This window comes from Mirounga angustirostris, unplaced genomic scaffold (genome assembly GCF_029215605.1).
Source record: "Mirounga angustirostris isolate CCGP_5_RB_7025 unplaced genomic scaffold, mMirAng1.0.hap1 SCAF_8, whole genome shotgun sequence".
Taxonomy (NCBI): Eukaryota; Metazoa; Chordata; class Mammalia; order Carnivora; family Phocidae; genus Mirounga; species Mirounga angustirostris.
The window spans coordinates 131,992,070-132,011,940 of NW_026991716.1; the positions used below are offsets into that span (position 1 = coordinate 131,992,070).

Sequence of the window (19,871 nt, forward strand, 5' to 3'; positions counted from 1 at the left end):
CCAGGCACTGAATGAGGATCTCGAGTACCGCAGTGGAGGGTAGTGTGGTCCGCTAGCGGGGTGGAGGTCACAGCCACGGAAGTCCTTTCCGGTACCAGCCTGGCTTTTCGTCTCCAAGAGTGATCCGTAGGAGGGGCATCGCTGTGTGTGTGTTTACTCCTCTTCCTCTTTTTCCGCCCATGTCTCTCCGACGGTGGGTAAGGACGGGACTAGTCTACTCGAAGGCAACCAGGAGAGTGATTTCCCCAAATCTGCTTTCCTGCCTTTATGTGCCACGAAATTTACTTGCTTTCAAACGACTTCCTTCCTCACCGAGTCTCTTGCCCGTCCATTCTCACTCCGAGTTATCGATAGCTACTTTTAAAAGAGATTGAGTGATTCCACGTCCCAATAAACCACAGCGCAGCAAAACCTTCAGAGTCCCGCCTTCGGTAGCCCAACCTCCATCTGCCGCCAAAAACCTTGAGATCGCGGATTGGTGCCAGGGATACCGAGGTTTATTGGTATAACGTTTTGCATTTTTTCAAAAGAGCTTTTCACAGCCCACCGGAGGGATGGATATGGGGGTATAAATATAACCAAGACAGTCCTGGGGATGCAAGGGCTGACTCAATCCGGGAATTCCACTACCTGACTGGTTTGCGCAGTGTACTAAATGTTTTCACTGTTGAGAGAGCTGAAATACTGAACACGCTTGCAGTTTGTTTTTTAAAAAATCAAGTGGTAAATACGGGAGCCCTTGGCAAGGTTAAGTCATCCCGAAGTCGTCTAATCAAAACTACTGAGGTTTGGTATAAAATTCTTGGAAGATGAGCTTGCATTATCTCTTATTCACTCCTTAGCTCTACATACAAATGCAAAGTGAAGTGGAGGAATGAGATGACTCTCCAAATTATATAAAGCAAAAATAGATTTTGCTACTTAAAAGCTCCAACTGATTACCTCAACTATTCGTTTCACTTTGTGTATTCAAGCCACACTGCTTTATAAAATCGTTTTTCTTTAAGATAGTGGTTGAAACCCATTTTAATTCTGATCGGAGTACAGAACAGTACTGATCAGGTCGTTTTTTAATCTTTATTAGAATCAGCTATTTCCCAAGTCTAAACTCTGAATTTTTTTTAAACCATAGAAATGGTGGGAGTCACTTGAACGCAGTATGATAAATTTCTCAGCTGAATTCTCAAGTCATTTCAAGAATATTATTTATAAAAGGTGAAAAAACCTGATGGAACGCTGTGAAGAATCCAGCCAGAAATTATTGTATTCCCTAAGATGTATAAGCAATTTAAGTAATATAAATAAGTGTACCTTTTACTCCTATAGTGTTACACCAATGAGGAAACAGTAACTTGTCTAAGGATACATTGGTGAATTCTTTATTAATTCAAAACATTTTTAAAAAGTGTAATGCATGTGCATTTTACAATAATATCCATAGGTTTCCACAGTATCGTTAAATGAAAACAACTGTAGTTTGATTTACTTTGAAAACTAAAAAAAAAAAAAAAAAAAAAAAATAGTGTGAGACTTCTGAATTTCCTTACATTATTGTCATGCTCAAATTCTCTGTACATAGGTAAAATGATAAAATAGATTAAAGGATGGGGAAATAAAAACCCAAAACAACTTAAATTGGAGGAAAAATCTAGATTATTCAATTTATAAGTACCTACAGTTATTCTGACACTGCAAAATAACCAAGCATGTGTCTCAAGTTGCATTCATGCATTCAAAATTCCTTTATGGTCCACTATTATGAGTGGACTACAAAATATGGATATAGATTATTAAGTACAATGAACATGGTAGCAAAAAACTGCACACATTCAATATGATAAATTTTACAGAACCAACACATTGAAATTATTTTTTTATGTTTAGCAAACACCCTAAAATCATATACAAGAAGCTGTATTTATGACAAATAGGTTAAAGCAAGGGGGAAAAATCAAGTCTTTTATATTATTTCAATAATCAGTGTTCATTGTTCTGTTGAGGGCAATATGGAAAAGCACTCAACACAATGATTACTGATTTAAATTACCTCTTATGACAATTAAACTAAAGTCTTTGCTATCCAAGGGATGTAAAGGATAAAGTAAAGATAGTTCAAGGGAAAAAAATTCACTTTCACCTCCATTAAGTGAATATTCAAGCTAACATAGTTTTGGAGTTTTATTTTCCCATTGCACTGTATTTTCTCCATGGTATTTGTTAGCAGTCATTTAATGGAACCTAACAGCAGTACTGAGGAATCTGCTCAGAATTTTTTTAGCTCAGCTTCGATGTCCAGTACATTTACCTCTAATATGATCTCTTAATAATATATTGCTTTACAGTGGTGAAACCTAATAAACACTACCTCAACCAGCTGATCAAGGTCAATATTAACAGTGGTAAGTCATGATGGTGGGATGTACCTCTGATATCATGTGATATAAATGGCACGTTACTTCTGTGGTCTTCCAAAAACTGGTAACACCTGTCTAATCATGGGGAAAACATCAGACAAATTCCAATTAAGGGACATTTTACAAACTACTAGACCAGTACACTTCAATACTGTCAAGGTCCTCAAAACCAAAAAAAGTTTGAGAGACTGTTGCAACTAAGAGGAACTTAAGAAGACAGGATGACTAAATATTATGTGTATCTTGAATGAAATCCTGTAACAGAAAAAAGACACTAGGTAAAAGCTAAGGAAATCTGAATAAAGCATGGACTTAATGCATCAATATTGGTTCATTAGTTGTGACAAATGTCACAATGGGTGTACAGTATATGGAACCTCTCTGTGGTATCTTCACAATTTTTCTGTGAATCTAAAACTATTCTAAACTAAAAGGTTTAATGAAAAATTTTATGAACACAACCACCTTTTATTCTTTTATTTTCATATTTTCATGGTAAAATTAAAAAAAAATCATACCAGGGCGCCTGGGTGGCTCAGTTGGTTAAGCGACTGCCTTCGGCTCAGGTCATGATCCTGGAGTCCTGGGATCGAGTCCCGTATCGGGCTCCCTGCTCAGCAGGGAGTCTGCTTCTCCCTCTGACCCTCCCCCCTCTCATGCTCTATCTCATTCTCTCTCTCAAATAAATAAATAAAATCTTAAAAAAAAAAAATCATACCAGAATGTTTCTATTCCGTGCCAATTTCAGTGTTTTCTCATGGCCAGTCTCTCATAATTTAGTTTTAGCTTTATTTCCCATATTTATTTGGCAATTTATTTGATGTTTATATTCTTCCTGTCCTTGGGAATGTTGTTTTATTTCCTTTGGAAATAAAATTTTTCAATGACTTATTTATTATTTATCTTATTTAAACATTTATTTTAAACCTACAATATTATACATGCATATGCATACACACATCTATATACATATATCTGTGTATGTGTGTCATGGAAAGAAACATACTTTCTGGTTGTAGGTTCAGTATGATGTTCATGAACTGAAAACTGAATTTGAATCATATTGAACAAAGCAGTAACAGATTCATATAGTCCTCCATCTTAAAATAAGTGTGGATGAATAATTAAATCAGATTTTTAAAGTATGCTTTTCTAAAGAATTGGGGAAAAGTGCATTAAAGTGGTATTTAATTCATACATTCTTGAAATGGGAATAATTATTGAGCTGGAGAAGTTTGATAAAGTAGTAATAATATATGTAACACTTTATTCTTTCCACGTTGACTTCTTTTAATTCTCATGGCCACCCTGTAAATAAGGGTATTCTATTCCCCATTTGAAGATGAGGAAGCAGGCTCAGAGAGGTTCAATATAATATTTGCCCAAAGTCCCATGAGATAGAAATGTAACTTGAATTCAAATTTGTAAGTAAAGCCTGGTATTTGGGAACAACTGTATCAATCTACGCACTACCATGTGTTGCAAGGATACTATTAAGAACGTTGCAGGGAAGATCAGAAGCCAAGTTTTTGGTATCAGTTTTATTGATAAATATTTGCAGTTGTAACAAGTGAGGAATAACTAAAACTTTTACAGATTTAATACTGTTTTCTCAGGAGAACAAGCATTTTATATCGGTCAGAAATTTAAAAAGAACTGAAAAAAGCATGCAAATATAAATGTTTGCATAATATATTTTGAAAAATAGGGTCAGCAGCTGTCAATATAAAAACACAGGCAAGAAAGTTTTGTGGAACGGTCTTTACTACCTTTCAAAGTAATATGCCATTGTATCCAGAGCAAAGTTTTTAAAATTCATTTTTGATAGGGTTCTATCTATAGGCATTTTAGACCTAAGAAGTTTTAGGTGGCTTTTGAAAGAGTTCTTATTTTCCTATTTTCTGATTGTATTTAAAATTTCTTCCTTCTGTATTTATTCCTCAAAGCATCTGACATGTTGTATTTTTTGCAAATGTAACTTGTCACAATTACGATATGACATTTTTTCAGTATGTTAAAAGTGTATAGAAAAAATGGATATGTTCAAGGTTAAGAATCAGGTATTATTTTAAGTCAGCTTAATGGGGTGAAAATGTGTTTTTGCCCCTAATATAGAAACATTATTTACCTACTGCTATAGTCCTTTTGCAAAACTGAACTATCAGGTAAATATATGATATGCATTTCATTCTGTAAGTAAGAACCTAGGCAGCATTAAAGGATACTAATAAACACCCCATGCACCATGACCAAATATCAGAACTGGTCATCCTATGTACATATTTTAAGACTTTTTTTTTTTTTTTTTTTTAAAGACCACATTATGGTCTTGATTTTTGCACTCCATAACATTGATATCAAAATTGAGTTTTGCTATTTTTGTTCATATGCCAGTGCACCCATTGTGCTTAGAGCTGCCCTATAACACTGTTGGAACATCTGTATTACCTTTGGGTAACATAATAACAATTATCCAGAGTAAAGAAGAAGAAGCATCATCCATCCATTATCAGTGTGACCTATGTACAAGATCCTTCTCTGAAGAAATCTGGCATCATCCATCCATTATCAGTGTGACCTATGTACAAGATCCATCTCTGAAGAAATCTGGCTCTCCAATTTAGTTATATACATTTATATATAATCTATACCCTTCACTTTTCTTTCCATGATAGACACATCTGAATTTAGGCACTATAGAAAGAGCATTCATCTCTTCCTGTGTGCATCAGCAGATTCTAACAGTACACAAAGATATCCTGACAATCTAAAACACAAAGTGTACCTTCTAAAGTGCTAATTTGTCCCCAGGGAGGAATATAATCACTAGGAAAAATCAGATTCTATCATAACAAATATTGTGCTCTTGGAATGGTGGCATAGAGACCAGTTGAGGGCTTTTTGTTTATTAAAGCTCTGTAATTGAAACAGAAGGAGCTACACCATACTTTAAAAATTGGTAGAGTTGCAAATATACACACATACTCGTAGATAGAAGCTTCAAACATTTTGAAATTAAATGAGAAACCTCCCCCTCCCCCCAGTAGGAATTCAGCGCAGAAATGCTCACATAACATGGCTGCCAACATCCGATGTGTAAATCTGCTCTAGAATAATTCTCAACCCAACTTCCGAATCATGCCTCAAAAGGATATACTAACTTCAAAGTCTGTATTCTACAAATGCCCAGGTTAGAGATTAGGACTCTTTATAAGGGCCCTTATCTTTTACATTTGGTAAAATATTAAAGGTATTGTCAAACAGACAATTCATCTAATAGTCCAAAGTATCTTATAAAGATAACTTATGGCTAGCAGGTCACCATCAGATATAGTAACAACAAGAATATAAAGTCTACATGTAAAAAGATTGATGCATGCAGTGTGTTATAGTATATTACATATTTTCTGGTCATGTGCACCAATTTATTGTGCCTCAAACATAGCAACAAGTATGATTTTACAACATATATGTGAATACATCATAGGAGCATAATAAACTCAATTCTACTCAAGAAAAAATTAAATAATTTAGGAACAATAGAACTTCACAATAGAAGTGATGATTCTTGTAGGTTTTTCTTCACTCTTTCGGAAAAAAATAGGACTTTTTGTAAACATCTTCATAGCTATCTTTTTTTCAACATATTACTGAAAGCTATTATTCAAATAGGAAATATCTAATCGACATGGATAAAGTATGTCTTAACACACTAACACTTTCAGACAAAAACAGGCATTTATTAAAAGAAAGGATTATTACAAATATTTTCTATCTTGTATTCTAACTACATTTTCATAAATAATGTATTTAAAAGTGCTGAATATGGTAGGATAGTCAGCAACGCCAGTGTAAACAGAACATTTTGTTTTCTAACTCTGCAAACTTTTTTTAATCCCATTTTGTCAAACACTGCAACAGCTAAAATATTTGCATAGGGAATAGATAATAGCCCTTTTAACCATATCTCCTGAATTCTATATAAATTAGAAAATCAAATTCACTTAAAAAAACAATTCTTGAAATGTCTTAAGTTTTATGGAAAAAGAAACTTATGATGCCAACCTTTCAAGTAAAATAAATTTTAAAAAGAAAACCCCAAACTTGTTTATTTTAAAAATGTTTAATAAATTAAAAATGAGAGGTAGTTAAAAAAATGACAAAACCCATAATTTTAATATCATCCTTAATATAAGGCCAGTATTCTCAGTGGATATAAATATTTTTAAAACTTTCCCTTTAGGTGACTCAATACTGTATTTATTAAGTTTAAGTTAAAAAAATAGCCTCCAGGGGATATTAATATTCAAATGTAACACCTTGATATAAATATGACACTGACTTTTCTGTGTGTGCACGTGATGGGATACTGTTTTCTTGAATGTCAAAAGAACATGCCAATATCAGGCAAGTATTCCGTCTTTAAGATTTAGTGGTACTTATCAAAAATAATATGGCAGCTAGAAGATTTGAGCACTGTACTGCCTTTCAATTATGGATGAGTATTAATAGTTTGGCTTTAACATTTTTAAAATAAGTCATTCTGAAGATACTATGAAAACAGTTAAGGTCTGAAGTAGAGAATTATCTTCTTCATAACCCTTACAAAACTTCTCTTGGCTAAAAACTTAGCTTTTCATTGGATTTTGCTTTCAAGGAAAATATGCCACAGGACAGATGCTATTCATCAAAATGTTTTATGATGCTACATTTAGGCATTCCTTTATTAATCCTTTTTTTTTATATTCCAAAACTAAGTTATCGAGCTTAGTATTTTTTTCTTGCTAAAGTACATACTTTACACAACCGTTTTAGAACTGGAGAGCCAGTCTTTAATAAATTAATTACAGTATTGGACATCTGATATATACATAGATTTTCTTCTATTACAATTAAAAACAGTTATCACTCTTTGATTTGTCATTGAGATAGAATATCTTCAAATTGTTTTGTGCTTTTTTTCTCTTTTCTTCTTCTTATTATTTGTTGTTTATTTTGTTTTTTTACATAGCAAACTATTCTGTAAAGAAAATGCCACAGTTTTGGCAGTGAACAACCAGAGGAATCCCCCATTAGGATTTCCCAACAAACAGAGATAAAGAGCTCTTTTTCCATGTACAGAAATATTGGCTTCAAAATGAGTGTACTGAACACAGTATATAGCGTGTTGAATACCATTGTTACAACTTAAAAATTGGCTTTTTCTGTCTTAGATTATATTTAAAAATGCAAACCAAAGCCAATTTTTTTGGCAACTATTTCTATAAGACCATATTGCACAAAAGTCTTTAAATACAGATATAAGGTATGCCATTGGATTAAATATTACAACAGCTACATGGCAAATGAAGCAGTTTTACTTTGCACATGCAGTCTCGGGATACACTAGGAGACTGTTCATAGGACTACAAATACAGTTTGCTTGCAAGTAGAATGAGTGTTGAATAAAACAAACAATTTGGCAATTCATTGTTTTTCTGTGGTGTTTTCTCCAAACTTAACCAGGATAACCTTGATAAAAATGGAGACAAAGACCATATGGTTGTATTTTCACAGTAGCCTGAGGAATGCTAAACTGTAGTTCTCCAGGAACTCAGTTTCTGGTGTTATTTAATTACTTTTATTTCCCATCCCAGCCCTCCAAAATGATTTTTTTTTTAATGAAAATTAAGATTCAGAAGCAGAGTTGGCAGTACTTTCAACAAAGGACTTATAAATTTGAGAGTTCAAAAACCTTGGAAAAGAATCTCTGTGCATTAAGGTATATATCTGAAGTTGGGCATCTTCATACATGTGAGGATTAGGATCCAACAGATTTCTATTGATCACCTCTCTAACTCGAGAATCGAGACTGACCTAAAAAGAAATAAGAGCAGATACATTAAATAAAATTTTTTTCAAAAGCTTTCAATTAAGTAAATATAGGTTTGTGACATTTCAGAGAAACTTCAAAGAGTTAAATCCAACTACCTAAAATCTTGACATTACCTTTCTTTTTTTTTGAGGTTACCTTTTCTTAGACTACCTAACCTTGCATACTTTTCTTCCTCAAAAGTTGAACTAAAACAAACAAAAAAACAACTTGTCTTTTAAACCAGAAATTTAGTTCACAGATATCCTGGCTTCCTTGGATTTATCTTTTCTATGTACTCACTCAGGTTTTTGACCATTTCTATTCATAGTTGAGGCACTGGAGAATTCCGTAGCCAGAAGACAAATTTATCTCCTCCTATTAGGTAACTGCTGGGGTGACTCTCTTGATGGGACAAGGTAAAAATCTGTCAGAGAGTAGTTCTCTGGCAAAAATTAGCATATCAAGTGCTGATTCCTGATAGTTTTAATATCCCAACAAATCCTATAGCATCAGAGTAAGAAACCAGGAACGTGGAAGGGTGTAGTAGAGCAAAACCAGCGCAGGCATTTTCCATGTCCTGGGGGTACCTGGCAAGGCACAGAGGTCCTTATCCGAGATACATCTAAAGATCTCTGTTCTAAAGATTAAGTAGAACAATTGCTTGAAGTGGAGTCTTTGAAAAGAGAAATGTAAGTAGGAATTCAGAATACCGTGCAAGTAATCAGTACAGTGTTATTTAAAAAGCCAAAATAAATTAAATTCTGCAAATGATAGTTTTTGTTTTGTTTTGTTTTCCATCACTAAATGCTGATCCTGTTGGAGCTGGTAGGACTGCTGAAAGGGAACTGGGGAAAAATAAATAGCAATAAGGGCAGGCTTGGGGAACGGAAGTTCTGCTCTGAAGTGACATGTTAGCAAAACCTAAGAGGCCAGCCAACACAAACTTGTCCTGATTGGCTTCCTCAGTCCTCGCTGTTGAACACGGACTAGAGCATTGTGATCCATATTATCTGTCTCATGATGTACTCACGTCTATACAAACCTTTCCTATTTATAGCTGAACATTTTGTTGTAAGCATTTTGCAAAAGGCCTTTTGGTTCTGACTTCTTTTCTCCCCTACTGTTTGGATTGAGCCTGGGGTCTGAGAAAGTCCTAATGACTTAAGTGGCTCATATTCTGTGTGGGTGTCCCCAGATTCCTGAGCTCTATGGCTCATGTGGAACTGGGTTGATTGCTACATCCCAGAGACCGGTGCTATGAGAGGGAAATGGTGATCCAGACTAAATTTCTATGGCTTAGCTAGACCAACGTTACAGAAAAAATTAAAGGTTTCTTGGCTGAACTATATATTGTCTTAAGAAATTCTTTAAAAAAAAAGTTCTGGAAATGGATCATTTAAAGGTTTTATTCTCTGTGTTACCTAAGCCATCTGAGGTCATCATCAGTACAAAGAAATAAAAAATACAGAATTTTTTCCTAAGATTTTAATTTAAAAATATTGTTTATCTTTCTACCTAATAGGAATATGTTGACACTGGAGTTCAAGCTGATCTCATACTGAAAAGTGATGTTATGGTAGGGTGAAATCTTATCAAATACACTCAACTGTTTTTGTAAATGTTTTTGCTCTTACTTTCAAACTTGAGAACTTTTTGTTTCAATGGAGGAGGGAAATGTTAGATTAGTGATAAAGAAAAAAGATCATTTATTTCTTAAATAACAGCATAATTAAATACAGTATAATTGTTTGTGGCTGGAACCATATCCGTTACCTTAAGACAGAGAAATAAAACTACCTTGAATGATTAAATGTCTTGAGTTCTCATTGTATAATTTTATTTTATTTTTTTGCAAATTAAAAACCATAGTGAAAGATCACAGAGAAAGTCATCCAACATTTAGTAACCTGTAACAAAAACTCATTTGCTATTTCTATTTAAAAAATAAAATATTTACCTTAATGTCTGCTTGTTTTGAAAAGCTGCCAGTCAAAAGAAGTGTAGAGAGGTCAAATAACAAGGATAAACCCCATGGGTATAACAATAGAGTTTCATCTGGTGGCATCTTTGTGCTTCAGATTGTGGAACATCTATAATACAAGTTAGTGGGGGTGGATCCCAGCATGGGTCTGAGCCACAGTCACCATAGGATTCAGGCACAACTGGATGGCTCATAATCCCATCTAATCTGGGGTACAGTGACTAAGGGCCTGAGGAGTTTCCCATAAAGAACTCATCCCAAGGGAAGAGAAAATTGAGAGGCGCAAGACAAGAGCTACCGTTGGGCAATGGGAATTCTGGTAGTACTCAGTCCTCACAGACTCATATCTAGGTGGGGGAAGGGAGGGTACAATGCAGCAGTCACAGCATTAACAGAAAAAGAAGTATTCCTGTGGGCCGGGGCACCACACAGCTCCTACGGATTTGGCAGCATTCACCCAGCAGCTGTGGCAGTGGTGGGAACAATGGCGGTGTTGAGAGGTGGCCAGTGAAGTTTACAAGGCTTACATGACTTTGTGAGAGGCCTCAGGGAACTGGGAAGCATTCACTCGCACCGGGAGCAGGAGACAGGGGAAGGAGGAAAGCAAGTGGCTTGCAAACATACAAATATCCACCTGCAACTCCACAAGCTAGTTAGAAGAAAAATGTCATGAGAGCTGAAGGTTCAACAAGAGTGTGGTGGTAAAGTGGAGGGAATGAAGACACAAGTCTTGCTAGTGTGGCTTGGGAAAACCTGGCTCAAACTGAGTGATAACACCTGCTTAATCTTGCTACGTTTCCTACCCAGTGGAGGAGACCATCGAGATAGGTGAATATTGCCAGAAGGTTGTATGCTAAGTGTTGACCCTGCCTTTCTGTTCTAGCCATCAAGAGGCAATGGAAATTTTGACTTCATGGACATTTGGGGCGGAATTATGCTGAAAAGGATGAATTTTCACTGAAAGTCTTTTTCCCTTGTGGAGACCCTCCTTAAATTAATTAGGTTAATTCCTTAAACAATTCTTTAGATAACATGATTAAGTTTTTTCCTTCATTTTTTTTCCATTTTATTTTTAATTTTACCAAAGTTGCTTTATTTAGGATTCTTTTGGAAGTAAAATTCTGATATTTTTCTTTTTCCTTTATAAGTTCATATTAAATTTTACCAGTGATAGCTTCTGCCACTGGAGATATTCTTTTTAATTTTAACTAAATTTGGTTTTCTCATGTTAAATTTTATAAAGAATATTGGATTCTCCTATTAGTTTTAATAAATTTATACCATGTGTACTTTTAGTTGTATTATTTTGTGTTGATTATTTCTACTGAAAATAATTATAAATAAAACTATTGGAATTTATTTCTTGGAACAAAGATCATTGGATAAAGTGCAGTAGCCATATTCCTGGTATGGCCCAAATGATGGGAAAGTTTATTCTGCTTGTCTGAGGGAGAGTTCAGGCATGTGATTATGATTGCTGTTTCTCATGGTGTCTTAAGTTCTAAGGTTTGGTTTATAAAAGTCTATAGAAGTCATGAAGAAAATACTAGGCAATGGGATTACTAGCCAGCATATTACAGTTGAAAGGGCACCACATTTGGAATCAGAAGACCTTGGGCTTGTGTCCTACAATAGTTGGTTTACCTCTTTGAGAAACCATTTATTTCTTTTGTTGTAAAATGGTGCCCTCTGCCTTAGGGGCTAAAGGATTCTTGTGAGACCTATATTGTGATAATATATGTGAGACCATTTTGTCAATAACAAAGTTTAAGCTCAATGTAAAGTGATATTAATACTACTACTACTACTACTACTACTACTAACTGACCTTCAGTATTATGACACATTTTTGATCACAGTGTCTTCAGACTTTCTATCAACTTGAATTTTACCTTCTCAGAGTGACCCTACCTGACTATCCCTCTTCTAAACAATACCATTGACCTCCACCTCCATCATAATGTTTCTCACAGTTTTTAGTAATTTGCTTTTGAGATGATTTGTCTGTCCTGAAATGTAAGCTTTGTAAAAGATAGGCCAATGTTTTTCTTGTTCACCAACATATTCCCAACATCTAACCCAGTATCTGGCTCATAGGAAACAGACAAATATTTTTTGATTGATAATATGCATGCACAAAGAAATTAATCTGAGAAAATAGAGTTAAATGAGTCCTGTTTAGAAAAGCCAATTTAAATCATCAAAAGTGCTAATTCACATAATTTTGCTTAAAGAGGCACATACTTGCAAACACAGAATCCACATGTCTATCACATATGCATTATTTTTAGATAATTTTGGATTTTAAATAGGTTTACTGCTTTTTTTCTCCCAGATAACAACTGGAAATTCAGGATGAAATCAGAAGACGCAAACAACCCCTACTACTATTCAAATCACCATGGGAGAGAGAGCTGTAAAGTTAGAGATTTAGTGAGTTTTTGAGCTTTTTCTATGCCATTACTCTACACAATGAGGAAGCTGAGGTCAGAGACCCCTGAAATGAGCTGCTCAGTGTCATAAGGATGTTAAGTAGTAACAGGACTGGATTACAGCCCAGATTAAGGATAATGCCATCACTAAAAAGATTTGTGGAAAACTGAACAGTTTTCTTCATTATAGGTATGTCTTTTTATAATTACTTATTCTTTCAATAGCTCAATGCTGTTTATAGTAGATAATAGCTTCTAAATAGACTTTTTTTTGAGATTTTATTTTTTAAGTAATCTTTACACCCAACGTGGGGTTCAAACTTACAGGAGTTCAAGAGTTGCATGAGCCAGCCCAGGAAACACAAATAGAATTTTTACTAAAGTTCTTAATTTTGCTGGGTTTGTCTTTTCAATATTTAATAAATATAAACTGCCATCAGCATCTGCTATCTGCAGCAAGATTACTATCAATCTTAAATTCCTCTTTACTACCCCCATTTATTTTCTCTTTGAGAACATCACACAAAAAATTTACTTTTGAAAAATGCTCTTTATGTGTTTTTAGTTGTTTTTTTAAAATTAAAATTTGTCCTTTCCCTCTTGAAATATACGCTATACCAGAAAATGAAAGTTATACTGTCTCCTGATTGCAAACATCTATTTTATAATATACTGCTCAAGTTATTTAAAATGCATAAAACACACTCTTTGAGTAATGAAATGTAATTTCAAGCATACTGGCTTCATGAAGAAAATAAGTTATCTAGATATAAATAATTTTGAGAATGTAGACTTTCTCTACATTTAACCAAGAGGAACATGAGAACTCAATCAAATTAAGATAAAATGAGTGTCTAGTGAAGAAAAATGAGGTTCTAGTTAAGAATGGAATCCTGACAATTTTTAGTTGTTCAGTCATTATTTTATAAATGATTCAAATATTCATGTTCTTTAAAAATATTCGGAATAAGTAGAAACAGTCATAGAATTTCAGAGGTAGAAAGGCCAGATTATCTGGCCCCCAAATGGGAAATGGATCCCAACTCCAATTACTTTGTAGCAGCTGCTTTGAATATTGTGTTGAGAGAAATTCTCTGGTTGAATCTGGGTATAGCAGTAAGAACCATGATTGATAAGCCACTTGGTGAAGAGAATGGAGTAATAGCAAAGAGCCTTACAGCTGTCATTCTGGATTTGGTTTACTATTCTCTGTGTCCCTTTTTAGCTTTATTTTGGTAAACAAAGCAACTGAATAACAAATCAGAGAAGTGAACTAATTTATCCCAGGCCACACAATCAGGTTGAAGCAGATCCAGAACCAGAATCTTGTGCACCTGAATGATTAGTTCAGTGCTCTTACCACTATAAAGTCAGGGCTGTTCTGATGTAACATATGTTCTCTCCACTGCTGGAAAACAAAATTGGAAGGTGACAACTCGGTATCATCAGACAGTTATTATTGTATTGTGGCTGATTAGAGATTGACAAGTGTTTGCACAGAAAGGTCAGTGAGATGTAATAGTTTAGAAAGGGCTCTGGGGTGGCCAGAAAGTGCATGCCATATTCTGAGTGTATCAGTGAGTCAGGTCATGGTTCAAGAGTAAATATATCTATACCTTGGCTTAAAATATAACTTGTAAACAATTTTCTTTTATAATTGCAAATACCTACTTTTGGTTTATTTGTTTTTGCTACTCAGCAATGACCAAATGACCAAATGTAATTACTATGTTGACAGGAGAACAATCCTTTGACTAACCAAAGGCACTCATACAGTCCAATCATTTAGATTCTATGTCAAGAGTTATTTACAAGTCAGCACACAAGTAGCAAAATGATGAAAATCTGAATTTTGCTTCCATCTCTTCTCTGTGGTATTTTGAGGATATTAAGGAGTGGGTAATGGCCCAAATATAGATACACAAAGGAGAAAAGATATATGTCTGTTACACTAAATATTAGTCCATTTAATTTAGGAAAGGTAGTGCTCTTGATCAGGAAATAGTATTTTAATGACTTTTTGGTGAAACTCATATTCAAAATAAAGAAATTAGGCTAAAACAAAACTGCATTACTTTTGCAAAAACAATGAAATTCTAAGAGTTTATATTTCAGTAATCAGTAACTAAGATAGCTTAAAACTATGGCCCAAAGAAGTAATTTTATAAAAATTGTTTATTTTACAAAGCTCCGTTAATCAGTGACATCTGAAAATCAGAAGTGTGAAGACAACGGGAAAGTGTTTCCCATAAAAACTAAAAACTAGTAAATGGACACTGTAAAATAAGGGAATTCTATGTACTTCGTATGGAGAATACTTTTTCTACCAACATTCTTTTAAATTGAACACCAATCATAGGTGGTACAAAGAATGGACTAGGTAATTGAGACAATTATCATTTTCACATGATACATAGTATATATTTTGGGGAGAGAAATGGGCTAGATAATCTTCCCAAGCACCAATTATGGGCAAGAGAAGCACATCATTGGGCACATTTGGATCCGTTGATATCTTTGCCATGTAATGCAAAATTAAAATAAAAATGAGAATGAAATGTATATGTTAATAACAAGTAGAACTGGCTAGATGCTGGGGTTTCAGACAGACCACAAACCTGAAGAATGTATTTCTGATGTTAGAACCACAAAGTGGCATCAGTAATAAATGCATTGAGGCTACAGAAAAAATTCTCCCCACCTTGTTTCTATGAATACTTTTTCTATATTAATGAGGGAAATAAAAAATAAAACAATCTTTGTGTATCCAATTCCAGGTTTCTCATTTTGTAGAGACAATACTATTGGAGTCCTCTGGAATACCAATGGCAATTATAACCTTAACAAATTTTTTAAACTTACTAAGGTATACCTTATTAGAAGTGAAATCCTTTATACAGCCTCAATAAAGTAGACATGGATTTGTTTTATAGATTTCAGGGTGAGGGGTGTAAAGCAGGTTGGGGCCACATCCCGGATTGGATGAAGCACCAATGAGCAGAGCCTATTTCTAGGGAACTTTACAAATGGGAACACAGGAGAGGAGTGTGAAGCAGAAGGTACCAGGTCAGGATATTTAAATGCACAGAGATAGGAAAGACAAAAAGAGGGTGGTGTGGAGAACAGAAGGCATTCAGGAACCTCTAAATTCAAATGTTTTAAAGGACCCTGGAACTCTGTCACGCAGCACTCCAGAGGCCTGGCTACACTATTCATTCCTCCCTCATCAAGTGCTTTTAACCCTGGCAGCTGGAACATTACTTAGGATCAAATTAATTTTTAAAAAGTTAATGGAAAATTGTTAATTTGTTTGCTTGAAATGTTCCTTGTTTATTAGGTATGTTTCGGCAATGGCAAAAATAGCTTGCATTTTGAATAACAGGATAACTGGAATAAATAAAAGTATTGCTATTACCCATCTCTCCCCTAAGAATATTAATGGGTCATAAAGGCCCATTCTTCAATCTGTAAAAATTCTATGATAAGCATCAACAAACATGGTAGTTTTGGTTTTTTTTAAAGCTCCTATTACAGAGGTTTTCAAACTAGTATGTACATGGAAAGCTTGTTAAAAGTCCAGATTCCTGGGCTCTATTTCCAAAAATTCAGATTTAGAAGTATTGGGTAGGTCTCAAGAATTTGCTTTTCAAACAAATGCTCCAGGTGATTCTCAGACAGGAGATCTGGGGACCACACTTTGAGAAACACTGCCCCACAGTAAATTCTTCTTTTCCTCTTTAGCGTAAGTCACTGTACTAAGCAAATTGTATTTAACAGGCTTCGTAAAGTTAGTTCTGAAAAGCAAGTAGCTTACCCCACGATTCAGCGAGAGATAAATGATCAAAGCATAGTGGGGAAACCTAGCCTTCAAACCTGTGTTCAGGTAGATTGTCAGAGTGAAATCTAAATTATCTGCCCAGGGAAGCCTTTGAGCCTGTCCACACCCCATGCATTACCCAATGTGGACACAGGTCCCTTTGCGTTTATCCTTGTTCTTAGGAAGCCCATATTAATATTTTCCAGATTTTTACCTCTTTTGGTGATAGTATAGAAATGTAATCTTCATAGATCATTCTGGCCTTTTCTTCAATTACTTTTTTGTTCTGCTCTTTCTTTAAGTCTTCACAGGCAAGCCAGAAAAGTAGGTTCTCTTCACTGTATTCTGTTCGGAGAAACTCTCTGAAAAGGTTTCTTCCTGCTGGGGCCTTCATCATCTTGTCAAAATTTTGAGACCAGGACAAGACTTCATCTGAAGTGGGGTTTTGGCTGCAAAGACAGAATTGGGCCATTATCAAAGGCAACTCTGACCTCAGAATACTTAGCCCAGGTAGGGGGAGAAAAGATAGAAATTGCTATTCACTTGCTGCCATCTAGTGGTCACTGACAATTAGTTTAGCCTGATCTGATAAGTATCTGCCAGGACTACTAGGCTAGTTATTTCTGGATATTAAGAAAAATTTGTTTAGGCATAAGTGTGTGCTAGGGAGCAAAGCATTCAAATAGCAAGGGGCTATACACACTGTTCACATGGTCATCATAAATTCGTAATGAAGCCCAGACATGTTCAAACCTTAACAATATATCGCAAATTGAAAAAGACACCCTATGCATTAATTTGAAGGGCAACTGAAATTTTTGTTTGCTTCTGTTGTAGATTTTAATTTAATTTCTTTGTTTATATTTTTTGATGTAGAGTTTTAACTTTAAAGCCATAAGGTACAGTTTCTCTTTTCCTCTCTGATAGCTACTTTTTCATTTGTCACTGGATCTAAAATAAGAATACATTGTATGCACTTGTCACATATTTTCCTCAGCTCTATTATTACTCTATTAAATATTATGAATGAAGTATTACCCATGAATGGAATTATTAGAGCTAAAAATCTCAGGGCCTTTATAATGACACTGAGGACTTTCTAGATATTTATATTAAAGTTTTCAGTGACTATGTTCATTCAGAAACCACCAGTTATTACTCCCTTTGGTTATACTTCAAAGAAATGGAAAAGAGAAGCTTGGAGATTCTTACGGTTAAATTGATCCAGATCTTGCTTTCTTACCCATTGGTTTATTTAAGAATTTTTAACCTCCTCAAAAAGTTAAAAATAGAACTACCCTATGATCCAGCAATTACACTACTAGGTATTTACACAAAGAATACAAAAACACTAATTCAAAGGGATACATGCACCCCAATGTTTATAGCAGCATTATCTATAACAGCCAAATCATGGAAAAAACCCAAGTGTCTGTCGCTTGATGAATGGATAAGGAAGATGTGGTGTATATATATACAATGGAATATTACTCAGCAATGACATGGATGGAACTAGAGAGTATTATGCAAAGTGAAATAAATCAGTCAGAGAAAGAAACACCATATGATTTCACTTATATAGGGAATTTAAGAAGCAAAACAAATGAGCAAAGGGAAAAAAAAGAAAGAGAGGGGTAAACCAAAAACAGACTCTTAAATATAGAAAACAAACTGATGGTTACCAGAAGGGAGGTGGGTGGGGGGATGGGGGAAATAGGTGATGGGGATTAAGGAGTGCACTTGTCGTGATGAGCACAGGGTGTTATATGGAAGTGTTGAATCACTGTATTATACACCTAAAACTAATATTATACTGTATGTTAACTGGAATTTAAATAAAAACTTTAAAAAAAGGGAAAGAAAAAAATTTTCCAACCCAAAATATATTTGTCCAAGAAGTACTTGTATTTTATTTTTTATTTTTCTGACCAAGTATTTTAAATATATTTGTTACTAATCCAAAATGTCTGAACTTCGTTCATTTAAAAAATTTTAAATGTGGAAAAATTACTATGAGGCACCAACATTAAAATCTTTTCATAGGAAGCAGAAAAAGAAAGCACCTATAATTATACAAGTAATCTCCTTGTAGTTTAATTTTATTTTGTAGATACTACAATGAGAACTTGATTTTCATTTTGGAAAAATACCTGGTTAGAGTCTGTTCTGATGGAAATGGGACCAGGGACCAGCTGGGTGCCCTTTCTGACCAACCAACTTAGGTAATTACATATCTTTTTTTTTTTTTTTATGTGTTTTAGACTCTTCCCTGATAAAGAGAAAAGCTTAGGAAAAATATTCACAGGAAAGAGAAGAATTAGGGCAATCAGGGGCTAATTCACCTTAACAGTCATTACTTTTTTGAAAGAGAGAGATAAACTCAGGCAGTGTTTTACCTGATAGCTTAACATAGGTAATAGAACAATTGATGAAAAGAAGTTGCCATCACAAATAACATCTCCCAGACTGAGAATGCATTCATTTCACAAAACCATTTTGAGGAGTACCAGGACACAAGAGCTAATACTCCAGCACTGAGTAGATGTAAATGGTGTACAAACACAAGACACGATTACAAGGTGAAGCATACTTACCATTCCTCCAGGACTTGGATATTCTCCATTTTTGTGGTATGTGTGGGTCTTCCTGCATTTTCCCCTCTTTCTTCATTCCTAACAGTGAGGCTGCAAGGTAGTATAACACTTTATTTTGTCTAGGGAAAACCAATTACTTAAAGAAAAGAAAAAAATTTGCAGGAAACTACTTCACAGAAGAATTTTATTCTCAACTATGAGAGAATATATATATATATATGTATATATATATGAAGTGTACAAAGAGTGACACCATTTAAAAATGATGGGGAAGCCTATTAAGTTCACTACTTAATAAAATAATGAAGTAAATAATCTCAAAAATGGATACTGTTATACATTCTGACTTCATCCTTACATAATTTGAATTACTTAACATCTCCCAGATACTTCACATGATTATGTGCTTTAATATTTGATATGAATCATTATGTTACTCTTTGGAGTAATGTCATTTTGACTTTTGGTTAGTTCTATTCATAGCTTGTTTTCCATTTATTTTCTCCCATTGATAGCTAAAAAGATAAAATGTTTCAGATTCTGAAACAAACTTTGCTAAATTCACATCATCATTTTCTGCATCCTAGGTGTTCTGTCCCTGATACCATCACTCCTCCATCCACTCAAGTTCGAACTATGGGATTTATATTTTTGTCTTTGCCCTTTCCTCCCATTTAGTCAGTCTTCAGTGTCTTGGGAGGGACAGGCCAGCCACTGTGAGGGTTTGGGTAGGACCACTGGGTCGGAGGAGTCTCTGTGTATCTAGGATGTAAATTTGA

At 34.6% G+C, this 19,871-nt stretch overlaps 1 protein-coding gene and 1 long non-coding RNA gene across 8 annotated transcripts in view; one reads left to right on the forward strand and one right to left on the reverse strand.

Annotated features, from left to right (window-relative positions):
- LOC123836753 (uncharacterized) overlaps nt 1-13,178 on the forward strand; it is a 33,308-nt gene extending 20,130 nt beyond the window's left edge. Inside the window, exons 4-6 of one of the 5 annotated variants that reach the window (XR_008505427.2) lie at nt 2,343-2,399; nt 9,791-9,844; nt 11,133-11,533. This is a non-coding gene — a long non-coding RNA (uncharacterized LOC123836753). The other 4 variants (XR_006789054.3, XR_006789053.3, XR_010413811.1 and 1 more) reach the window with 4 other exon arrangements.
- Nucleotides 3,941-19,871, reverse strand: part of RGS17 (regulator of G protein signaling 17) — a 93,337-nt gene continuing 77,406 nt past the window's right edge. For 2 of the 3 annotated variants that reach the window (XM_064598232.1, XM_045865778.3), the window contains exons 3-5: nt 19,093-19,182; nt 16,713-16,947; nt 3,941-8,270 (exon numbers count right to left, since the gene is read on the reverse strand). In XM_064598232.1, coding sequence (XP_064454302.1) covers nt 8,082-8,270; nt 16,713-16,947; nt 19,093-19,182 — 514 coding nt within the window. In that variant the 3' untranslated portion in view covers nt 3,941-8,081. The remainder of the gene's footprint in view (nt 8,271-16,712; nt 16,948-19,092; nt 19,183-19,871) is intronic. The other variant, XM_064598233.1, reaches the window with a different exon arrangement.